Source organism: Montipora capricornis, chromosome 10 (assembly GCF_036669925.1).
Source record: "Montipora capricornis isolate CH-2021 chromosome 10, ASM3666992v2, whole genome shotgun sequence".
In the NCBI taxonomy this organism is placed as follows: Eukaryota; Metazoa; Cnidaria; class Anthozoa; order Scleractinia; family Acroporidae; genus Montipora; species Montipora capricornis.
In genome coordinates, this window is record NC_090892.1 from 6,430,953 (window position 1) to 6,442,896 (window position 11,944).

Consider the following 11,944-nt stretch of genomic DNA (forward strand, 5'->3'; position numbering starts at 1 on the left):
CAGTGGGTAGGGCGCTTGCCTTGAGATCCTGGGTTCAAGACAGTCATGTTCTGACCACGGGTTGAACTTGTTCTTGGTAGTCCCTTGTTCAACTTCTCAGCTGCACTTGTAAATAGGCAACTTGCTTGCCTCAGGCCAGGGATTCTTAGCAGTTGTTGTTGAATGTTCTGTTTGGTCGTGATTGTGTTTCATCGGCCCTGAAAAGCCCGTATGGGGAGTGGTCAATTAAGTATGTCTTTTTTTTGTATTTATAAATTTTTATCATAATAATTATTATTACACTTGGCTTTGCCTTGAGTTTGTAAAAAATGTGATACAACATTGCATCTGATATGGTAAATATTTAACTTAAAAGTAGTTGTTTGGGCATTTAGTTGGTGAATGGCTGTACGTGTATGTCCAGTAATTTTGCTTAATTAATAATGAGTTTGAAAAAATTAATTGAAGGCTTAAAAGTGATATGAAATAAATAAGTATGTTACAGGAAGTAGTTAATAACATTTTGTTTGTCATGAATAATTACAAATAAACCTTTTTAGATTGTAGATGGATGCATAACCAACGATGGTGATGCGTTTCTGTATGGAGCAAGAACTGTTTACAAAGATCTCTGTATCAGTGGCAAGGTTAGTTGTTACATTGCCAAAACTTTGAAAAATGTGATACAGATCTGACACGAATATTGTATATAACTTACACTAGGTATTTTTGGTGATTCAAGGCATTTTCATAGGGAAAATCAAAAGAAACGTTTTTGTAAATGTCAATGATGAGAAATCTCTATCAGATGAAACATTTCTGTTATTTTAGTTTTATAAGCCAAGGCAGCTACTTCTGTTGGAGAGAACAGGACAGCCACAACACTGAGGACTCCATCCCCTACTCTTTTCAAATAGTGTGGGGGATCTTCAATAATGTCCCTCAGAGTTCATGAGCAAGAGATGTGAGCCTGGGACTACGGTTTATAGTCCTTGTCCAAGAAGATTTGAAAGTTTAACAATCTGCAGATGTATCAAAGGCATCACATTCTCCTAAGTTATTTTAAGATCCTGAGTGTTGATCCAGCCGGGGTTGAAACCCACAACCTCCCGCTCGACAGCCCGGTGCTCAACCAATTAGTTTTCTCTAGTTCAGTGGTTAAGCAACCATGCTAAAAGTAACAATTATTGATTGCAAAGTCATACAGGATCATCTGATTATTGCCAGAGTAGGCCAATGCACTGTACTTAGACATATAGATATTATTAAAAATTATAAAACTCACTTTGATTCTCATTTGATATTACCGGTAACCCATTGACTCCTGGGGTTCCCCATCGACGAGTAAAATAGTCTGGCATTAGACAGAGTAAAATACTCTGGCGGTAGACAGAGTAAAATACTAAGTATGGCCTGTTTAGGCCGGTTTAGGGGTGAATGGGTTAATTAATCTCCAATTTAAATCTTCTCCTTTAGGATGCGTCTGTGGAATGCTACAAAATGGCGGATGTCGAGGCTCAGCTTAGTATGACGTCTTATTTGATGTTATTTTGAACATTATTATTGCACTTCTCGATGACTCTGAATTGACGGGCTGGCACAAATATTTGTAGTTTTTCATTGCTTAAATTAATCATGTGCAATTATAGGAGATCACATCAAGTCATTGGTATGGATGATTTTAATCCACTTTTTCAGTTTCTGTTTTAAACAAAATTAATGCTTAGACTTCAACAGACATTTTGTGTTGGATATCAAAATTGGGGTGTAGGGATGGCACAGTGGTGAGAGCACTTGCTTCCCACCAATGTGGCATGGGTTCGATTCCAGACTCGGCGTCATACACAATGTATGTGGGTTGAGTTTGTTGGTTCTCTTCTCTGCACTGAGAGGTTTTTTCTCCGAGTACTCCGGTTTTCCCCTATCCTCAAAAAAGAACCCAACATTTGACTTGATTTATGTTGATTGTTCATTTCAGTTTGAAGTGTCCCCAATTAGTGCTCCAGTGCTAGTCTGAGAACGACTAGACACTTTTAAAAAATAAAGTTCCTTTCCTTTCCTTTCCTTTTAATTATGGGCATTTTGGACGTACTGTAAGTAAGTGCCTTCAGGGCAACACATACATTGTAAGGTCAACTTTTATTTCAGGTGATAATTTTCAGGCTGAGCCTAAAGTAGTTTGCTTCTAAATTTCCTTTGTCTCCTACATGAACTGTAGGCCTGATGATTATTTTGTTCCTAAGGGCTAGGAGATGTTTAAGATTGATTTTAACTTGCAGGTTGACAAATTATCCCCTGAAATCAAAATGATCTGTAACATAATTATATACTGTACATTAAGTTAACTGTACATAGTGTCTGATGATGAAACACTTTGTAGATCTCAACAGGAAAACACTGGTTGCTCTTGCAGTACTGTTAGGTTGTGACTACCTTCCTCAAGGAGTGTCTGGAGTTGGGAAAGAAATTGCCATGAAGTTGATTAGGAGTGTCAATCAAGACAACTTAATTGACAGGTAAAACATACATGTACACGTGTTAGCGTGTGCATAGAAATTCCAATGTTGTTAACACCTTGCTAGGGTTGAGTATGACATAACAGCACCTAAAGTTTGGTTCGTTCAGTGTTACAGTACAATATTTATTTACAGAAGAGTACAGTTATTGTATGACACAGGCATCTAAAGGCCAAGTGGTCTTTGTGATCTAAGTTTAAATTTGGTGCTTATTGGTTGCCAGGCAGAAGAAAAGCAGCAGTACATGTAGGTTACTGAGGAAAAAGCACCCGGTGCAAGAACAGCCAAAAGACTGCTCCGAAGGCCTTCACCTGTACATGTATCATGTATAGTATCTCCTGCATCGGCTTGCATAGCCACAGCAGGTGATGCTCCAGTAAAAGTGCAGCTCCATGATCTCAAGAGATCAACGGAGGCCATGAAATTGTTAGCACAATTTTTGCATTTGATTAATTTATTGATTCTTAATTTCATTAATGTTCATACTCTGAAGTTCAAATTCCAATAGATATAATAATTATTTTACTCTTGCTATTCCATTTTTCACTACCGTTGGACCTATCTATGGTCCTGGAGCAAGTTATTGGATCACATCTAACTTTGTGATTGGTGGATTAATCCTCTGCTTTGGTGGTTTCAGTTTTTAATATGCCATCATCTGTTCCATGAAAGATCATTAATCTTGGGACAGGAGTGATATCCGTCATCATAAGAAATGAAATTCTGAAGATTGCTCCTTTACACAGGTTTAGCTATTTACATAAGGTTGCAATAGTAGCAAGTATGATAAATACTGTAGGAAACAGACAACTTTTTTGAAAGACATGTTTCGGCATGCTTATGCCATCATCAGTTTAATCATCACTGATGATGGGATAAGCATTCCGAAACATGTCTTTCAAAAAAGTTGTCTGTTTCCTACAGTATTTAGCTATTTAGCATTCACTTACATGTAAAAATGATATCGAAAGCAGTAATGTTAGTTCTTTTCGTGGATGTTTGTTGAATGTTGCCTTGTTCATAATATTATTTTCTCATTCGATTGACTTCAAATAATAATTATAATATTATTGCAATGAAGGTTTTGTGAATGGACAAAGAGCACATGTCAAGATAAAGACCTTCCAAGTGTAGAGAAACTTGTTAGAAGGTACTAAGTGCTGAATAGTGAAGTAGTGAAGTCAAGTATTATCATGATGATTGGCCACTCCCCTAGGGGCTGTTTGGAATTTATTTTAATTAATGTTGTTTGCAGGACTTGGCCAAACTTCTTGTGATGCAGTTTACAATCACTGTTAAAGGAAGTGAAAGATCCCCTCCCCCCTTACCCCAGAATAAAGCCAGACTATGGCATCAGGAATTTCCATTCCCTACTCTTTAATTTCCATCTTACGATGAGTAGAGGTTCGTTAATGTCCCACACAATTCAGTTCATAGCAAAGGCTGTATAAAGACAGGTCCAGTGGATTACTTTTAAAGAGGTATTGGCAGAACTGAGCGCATATGGAGGGCTCTGTAATATTATTGTGGAAAAGCTCTCGGAGGAGACTTGAGAATGAAGATTATATAAGACATTATCGGAAAAGGGGAAGACTTCACCACAGGTTTCTTCATAGAAAGTTTTTCTGCGATTGCCAAAGAGATTATAAATTTTGAAAACATGTTTTTCCATTGTTGCGGTTGTTTTGTACACCTTAAGGCTCGTGGGAAAGGAATTTCATCAAAATGTTTAACGAAAGTGGCGGAGCAGTGACTCAGTAATTCGGGCCTATTCCACAGATCGATGGTTTTCGTAGTATTGCTCCTTTTTTACACCTTAAGATGTGAAGTGGAGAAACCAGTTCGGATCCTTACTTTCATTCACACCTGATGAAATGCATAATATACTCAAAACATGAACAGATTTAACAGAACTCTTACCTGTAAAATAATACGTTAATTTTTCAGCAAAGCTCTTAAAGACAAGAATTTTCCTCATCATAAGGTTAGGCCAGTTAAACTGACAGAAATTCGTTTATTCTTTCAACAAACTGTTCTTTCCATCACATCTTTCAATAAATAAGTCGCACATTAATTAATAAGCCATGTTATGTGGTCAATTTCTAATCTAACTTAGGGGTTGGTTTACATGGACTTAATGACTGAGTTACAGACAGGAAAATTGAATTTTGGCTTGTGGTCATGGCATGCACTGTAAAAACTGATCTTAAGCCAAAATAATGTTTTTTTGTCCGTCTAGTGAGTGACCTAACAGTAATGTTTCATATTTTATCGTAAACAGCCAAGCAAAGTTTTGGTTAAAACTAAAGCTTTTTCATGCAGTTCTTTCAAAGTTTTTTCTCATGGTGATGTTTGGGACAACTTATATTATTGGTCAAAGTAATGTCACTTTCATTTGAAAGTTGTTCATCGGACCAGGTGCATGTATTCAGATGTTGCCAGTTAGTGACCCTTCACTGGCCTTTGGCTTAAGGAGTCACACACTAATTTTTGTTTCAGTTTACGAACTTTTGCAAGTTTGCCTTTTTGTCTTTGATTTCCATAATGATGCCATGTACGTGTTGCATGTATTGCAAAAATACAGAGGGTAGGATGTACATTACTGGATATTACTAGGTTTATTGAAAGACTGCAGTCTGCTTACATGTACTTCCATTGAATTCATAGGTTATTCAAGAGTTTTTGGCTCCAAAAGTTGTTCCTCAACGAGTTTCTCTCAAGATCATGAATCCAGAACTAAGGGGACTGCAGGTGACGTTAATTTTTTTCTTGAAAATGGATAGTGGATTTTGGTGAAAAGCCTTTAAGGGGACTTGTTCTATAATGAAAAATTTAACTTTGGACTGCAAACCCTGGCTGGCTTGAGCTAACCAGACTGAAAAGCCATGTCATGGCCATGCCAAAAATTTCAGCCCAGTCTGAAAACTTGCCATGTAATGGGGCAATTTAATTTCTTTCAGCACTTTAACAATTCTCTGTAAATGTGCTATTTAAAATCCTTCATGAGAAAGATCTTTCAAAGCTCTCTGACTTCTCCAACTCAACTTTTCAAATTTCTGTCCATTTCCATCCTCTACGTCCACTGCTATACCAACCAAAAAAAATATCTTTGTGAGGGTGCACTGATAAATTTTGTTTTTTGGTAAAGATAGTGTAGAATTATAATTTTTTGGTCTGAATTAATGCAAAAGCATCTTTTTGTTATTGAAGTAAGGGTAAAAAATCACCTCACACCTGCCCCCTTAAAATCTGGAATAAGGTCCTTCAAGGTTCACAAATGACCCTTGAAGACCAGTTAAGATAATTGCAAAAGACTTCAGAAAGAAAATTAAGTATTTATGAGGATATTTGATGAAGTTCTTTAATTAAAGTTCTTTTGAACATTCTCATAATGAATAATTTTTACACTGGAAGCATGTAATTGACCATTTTCACATTCCCCATAATACACTTTGTTTGCCCCCCAAATTTTGCTTATTAAATAAACTATTGTTTTCAAATGCTCTTGGGACACTGCATATTCCCAAGAGCATTTGAAAACAATGGTTCATGCCAAATTTGGGGGGCAAACAAAGTGTATTATGGGGAATGTAAAAATGGTCAATTGTTGCAAGAGAGAAATGGTATGCCAAGATTACATAAGAAAATCAATGATTTGTTCACAGAATGAGTTGTTTCAAATTGTTAATTCCTTTCTTCAAAGGAATTTTGTTTGAGGAATTTAGACTGGCCAGAGGACTACACCCAAAGCAAGGTGAGAAATGTGCAACTACATGTAAATTGTACCGGTAATTATTATTAGCAACTACCGGTACATCCACTTTACGTTTAAGTGCTACTGGGAAAACTGTGAACACCTGAAATATGTCTCGGAATGTTACAGTGTATTTCACACATCAGAAACCCACTTGCTAAACGGCAGAGTGTTTATGTTTGCAGGGTCAAGGATTGTGTCGGCTTTAGAACTTGAGCTAATTCTGGTCGTTTGTGAATAAAATAGATAACTTGAAACTTGTAAACGAGGGAAAAACTATTTTTCTAGCCAAAGAATTGCCTTTTGACAATTTCATTCAGATTGCCGTTTTGGCGCATGAAGTCCTCAAACATGATTGGCTTAAAAACAATTAGCATTCAGGGGCTGCAGAGAGGGAGGGGCTGGGGGGGCTATAGTCCCCCCCCCCCCCCCACTTTTTCCTACAGTGCTGTTTTTGGCTTGATCAAAGACTTAGTAATTTACACTACTTGTATTTGTCAAGACCTAGACCTCCCCTTCCTCACATTCAAACAAACTTTAACTTTAAGCCAGGATATTTTCGCTGATGTGAATGAGAGTAAAGATGTTCCCAAGGTCCGTTATATTCAGTACCATCATTAAGAATTTACAAATCCCAGAGACTTTTGCTGAAAGCTCTCGTAAGTGACCATCCTGTATTGTTTATAATAGAGAATGGGCTCTCATAAGCGACCAGCTCTAGTTGCAACCACTTTTGCGAATTCCCTGCGTGGGTGGTTGCTTATGAGAGCTTTGACTGTATATTAATGAAAATTTGGCTTATGGACCACAATATTTCTTTAAAAGGTTTTACCATTGATCACTTACTGGCAAATGACATCATTATTGGATTACCAGTCAACCACTTTGGTTCAACCAGAGAAGTAAGAGTTTTTTAAAAGATAACAAGATATAGTATCTGATGCATCCAGGAAATAAAAATATATTGAATATGTCAGAAAAATAATTTTTGAATCAACCGACGATGAAACCATCAGCATCTTGCCCCAATTTTTGCCCAGTAATTGCACAAAAAATCTGTAAATGTCTTGTCTATATCTAAGGGGGAGAAGACCCCTGCATGGAAATAATGGAGAGCTTCTTAGTCTCCTTTAGGGGACTGCTTGTTCTTAAATCACTGATTTTGATAGTAATTTCTTGTTTTTAGCTGTCAGGGGTGTTAATTTTACACCATATTTATAACGAGACAAGAATTTGAGGAGAATATCTTACGTTTGTGGTCTTTAAAGTCATTACTGCTCACTGGTTTGCTATTTTAAACAAGTATGCTTAAAAGTGAAAGTGGTCATTGACAAGCCATGTTCAAATTGGTACTCTTTCTAATGGTTGGGTAAGGGTGAGTTTTGCTAGTATCTGCAAGTATCTTTCTCGTGTTAGAGTACCATACTATCCCTTCACTAACCATCAACTTACATGTACTTCTCATCTTGCACATTTCAGGCCTTGTAAAGACCTAAATTTACTTCTTTCTTGAATCAAAAAACAGCATAAAAGAGTTTCATGTTCATTTGTGTTTATAGAATAGTGAAAGCTCGAATTCAGCAAAAGGTGGAATGCTATGAAATTGAGTGGCAAAATGTAGGATTAGGTGAAACATGTCCTGATTCTTTTGTTACTGTTGAAACAAGAGAAGTAAGTCACTTTTAATTTAAGGCATTAGTTTTTTTATTGATTATTTAATTAATAATAATGGCTGCAAGAAAAGTGACCATTGAGTCAGTGTGTGTGTTATGCCACTATTTTGGAAAAATGACAGCCAAAGTTTATGCAACAAGCCACAATTAAATTGTGGAATGATTGATAGTATTGGTTGCAAAAAAAATGACTATATCAGCTTACATATACATTGTATTATAAATTATTGTTATTTGCATGGTATGATCAGCCAATTCAGCAGCCTCTATTTACAGTGCATATGATACAGCCTGCTACAGTATATTATTTTTATTGTTGCTTGATTCAAATGTAATATTAATTATGATGATTATTATCCTACTATCCTGGTTTTCCTGAACTTTACTCCCTGTTTCTTCCAGCTGAATTATTTTATATTATGACTGTATGTTCTGGGTGCAAAGTTGAATTGGAAAAAGGCCGTAGCATATTGCACAGCCTTCAAACTTGGTTGGTGTTAGTAAGAGGTAGTTATCCCAATATTGTTTTGCATACAGCATATGTTTTCTCTACAAATTAGTGCAGCTGGTTTGGTATCCCTGGAATCTGCAGGGAGTTTTTCAAAATACCAGTTATCACAAACAGCACAAAAGTCACCTAAATTTGTTTTTCCCCAGACTGAGCCCATCTATCCTTTTTTTAATTCTAATTTTTTAAATTCTAAATTTTGAAATTAGGAGCGAGAAGAACCAGGCAGTATCTGAAGGTCCAAAATGAAATCTTTATTATAAAATTAAAATTTTATCACTGAAGCAACTAACCCATGTGCCCTCTTATAGTGGTGCAGCCTTGCAGACCAATCCTGTTCCAGTATTGTAGAGGATTATTATTTTGAAGGGACTTTGCTCAATAACTGTGCATTCTGTGTATTTTACTCCCTGTTAGCTTGTTAATAAAGTTTATCCTGAAATTGAAGAGGAATTCAAAAATGCAGTGGCTGCAAAATCACTGAAAAAGACAAGTTAGTTGACATACTCTTAAATAATATTCTCTGTTTTGAGTATTAATTTTCTTTCCATGCTAGCAGGGTCTCTTTTCTTTTTGTGTTCACTGGGTAAAAGTTAAGAATCTGATCCCACCAATGCGTTGGCCAATGCGTCGCCCAACACGTCGGCCAACGCGTCGGTCGACACACCACCAACACACTACTGACACATCGGCCCACACACTACCGACACGTTGGCCGACACACTACCGACACGTTGTCACTAAGCTGACGAGTACGGGAAAAGAGACCTCTGCTATGGGTTGAAACTCACTTTGATCCTACTGCCGTCCACATCTCAACTGTCAAACGGCATTCCCCATGATATATTTGCTGACTGTGACTTGAGCCTGCTGTAACCTGCACATTCCTCGTAATAGGGCAATCAAGTAAACCTGTGATCCTCGCAGTTATTTACAATGCAATTTTAGCAATTGCATAGAGAAGCCTGAAAAATCCAGGACTTCAACAGGGTTTGAACCAGTGTCCTCAGGATGCTGGTGCAGTGCTCTAACTAACTGAGCTACATGTATGAAGCCACTGATGTTGGGAGCTGGTCATTTGTGGGTTCATATGTTCCCATGAATTCCCATCATTCATCATGGGAACATAACACAAAGTAAGCTTCTTGTGACTTTGCTCCTTGCATGGTGGGTGCTGATTACAGCTAGAGGTATTTATGCCCATTACTGTTGAATCAGCTATCATATCAATTATAATAAATAACTTTAACAATATGTCCATTATAGAGAGGAAGCAAGCTCAAAAGGTGTCAACTTCCCGTTGCTCTGAAAGTGAAATTGACTCACTGTCAAAACAAATGAAAGATTTAAGCGTGGAGCAACTGCTTGAAGGTTGCTTTGCATCTTCAATCACGGCTGAAAAAGTACCTGAATCAGCTGCCAAGATCTGGGACGAAGAATCACTGCAGGACATCATTGATTCTATATTGCCATCCAGTGGTGATCACCATTGTAATTCCATGGAAAGCTGTGCTTCCTCTGAAGGACTAAAAGACGGTAATACTGGCAGCGATTTTGACAATGATAGTGACGAAGAAGGCAGATGTGACCGTCAAAGTTCTGATGATACTAAAAGTGTCTTTCAAAATGTTTTCAAGCCCCCTAACTTTAAGATAAACGTTAAGGGGAACACCGACATTAACCCGGTGTTCAAGTCAAGGGATGAAAACCATACTGGCCTTGATAAAAAGGATTCTAATAATTTGGAGTCAAAGGTTGCAAGAGTTGATTCGGACCTATTACACTGCATGCTTGAAAGAAGAGAAAATAAGGAGTGCAGTTGTAATCATTATTATAATGCCTCAGTTACATCGCATATAAGGAGGAAACTCGATCAGAAACGTATCTCATGCAGTGAAAATTATATTGTTGTTGATTCAAGTGATGAGGATGATTATTCCAAGGAGCCTTGTTTGGAACACAGTTTGAAAACAAAGATGACAAACAACCGACTGAATGGTATGAACCTGTCCGAGATCTTGGGGTCCAGTGACCTTTGGTGTAGTGATGATGATGATGAAGTGCATACCAGCCTTGAGCCTGATAAACCTTCATCATTTCTGCATTCCACTTCACAGTCAGCAGATTCCAAGAATGGAAATGCATGTTTGTCGCGGAACACCGGTGTCACTGAAACCATAACCTCCAAATCTGAAGTGCATTGTGCTAAAAGTACAACAAAAGAATGCAACTCAAATGTATTACAAGAGGCAGTTTACGTGAAACCTAACACCGTTTCAGGTAAAGATAAAGATTGCAGCCCCAAAGTTAAAAAAGTGACCATAAGAAAAAGAAACCCTTGCAAATCATGGTAAAGGATTCTCAAACAAACACACAATGTAGTGGTGTAAATGAAGCAAACATTGTGAGAAGCCCTGAATTGCTTCAAAAACAAGAATCGTGGAAAGAGAATAACATTAATTATTCATTTGCTGATGAAGACCTGTCTGTGCCACTGCTTGAGAGAATTAGGAAGAATCTGAGCACAAGACCAACGCTCACTTCAAAAACTTCCACCACTGGTTTATGATTCTGAGTGAAAGTGGTCTATTGCATTGGTTGTTGGCACATTTTCAAATTTTAGCAAACTTGTTGTCCTTCTTTCAAATCAGTTCTGACTTATTATAATAATAGTGATAGTGATAAACAGTAACATTATCAATAATAGTTGTTTATTTACTCGTCCTGTAGCACAAGGCTAAATTACAATTATTAGAGGCAACAATAATTTATCCCATTGACTCCCAGGGGTTCCCCATTGCCAAGTAAAATTGTCTGGCGTTAGACAGAGTAAAATACTAAGTCTGGCCGGTTTAGGCCGGTTTGGACGTCAAAGGGTTATATAAGCAACATAAGCAGCGATTAAAATCAATATAAATGGTATATAATATTGTACTATAAATATTAATTTATTATCCTATAAAATATATAAATATATTTCACATGCACCAATCAGAGCTAAGCATTTCCTATGAATACAAAGTCATTGTGGTATTTCCGGATTTCCTGCGAATAGAGTGCAGTATTTCACAAAACGTTCTGCCCAATCAGATTGCTTTTAAACTTTGAATTCAGCCATGAAATTCAAAACATTTTGAATATATTATTAGCTGGAGATTGAGTGGAAAATGGCCAGCACGTTTGCATGTTGTCGAAATATGGCCTCATCCTCTTGGTAAGTGAATTTTTTTGCTAAAGGCTTATTGTATACAATAAATTTCTTGTGAAAAATTCTCCCATATTCTATTGAAAACCATGGAAAACCATCAAGATTAAACTAATTAGTAATCATTTTACAATTTGCACATTTGAATGTCTTATTTGAACTTACGATAAGTTACACATATCATTCTGCTCTTTTCAATACATTGCTCTCTCTTGGGAAGTGACTAATATCTCCTGACCATAGGCTGCAATCATGTGGATAATGCTTGTGTGCGCGAGGGTCACTCTTTCTTATTAATATGTAACTTGA

The 11,944-nt window shown here is 37.0% G+C and overlaps 1 protein-coding gene across 1 annotated transcript in view; it reads left to right on the forward strand.

The window, feature by feature from the left end:
* The window catches only part of LOC138020200 (flap endonuclease GEN homolog 1-like), a 12,733-nt gene extending 1,949 nt beyond the window's left edge, over nucleotides 1–10,784 (forward strand). The window contains exons 3-13 of the mRNA XM_068867225.1: nucleotides 540–626; nucleotides 1,456–1,504; nucleotides 2,360–2,495; nucleotides 3,577–3,645; nucleotides 4,443–4,479; nucleotides 5,163–5,246; nucleotides 6,199–6,249; nucleotides 7,075–7,151; nucleotides 7,809–7,920; nucleotides 8,848–8,923; nucleotides 9,697–10,784. Of these exons, the coding sequence (XP_068723326.1) occupies nucleotides 540–626; nucleotides 1,456–1,504; nucleotides 2,360–2,495; nucleotides 3,577–3,645; nucleotides 4,443–4,479; nucleotides 5,163–5,246; nucleotides 6,199–6,249; nucleotides 7,075–7,151; nucleotides 7,809–7,920; nucleotides 8,848–8,923; nucleotides 9,697–10,784 (1,866 nt within the window). The remainder of the gene's footprint in view (nucleotides 1–539; nucleotides 627–1,455; nucleotides 1,505–2,359; nucleotides 2,496–3,576; nucleotides 3,646–4,442; nucleotides 4,480–5,162; nucleotides 5,247–6,198; nucleotides 6,250–7,074; nucleotides 7,152–7,808; nucleotides 7,921–8,847; nucleotides 8,924–9,696) is intronic.
* The last annotated feature ends 1,160 nt before the right edge of the window (nucleotides 10,785–11,944 follow it).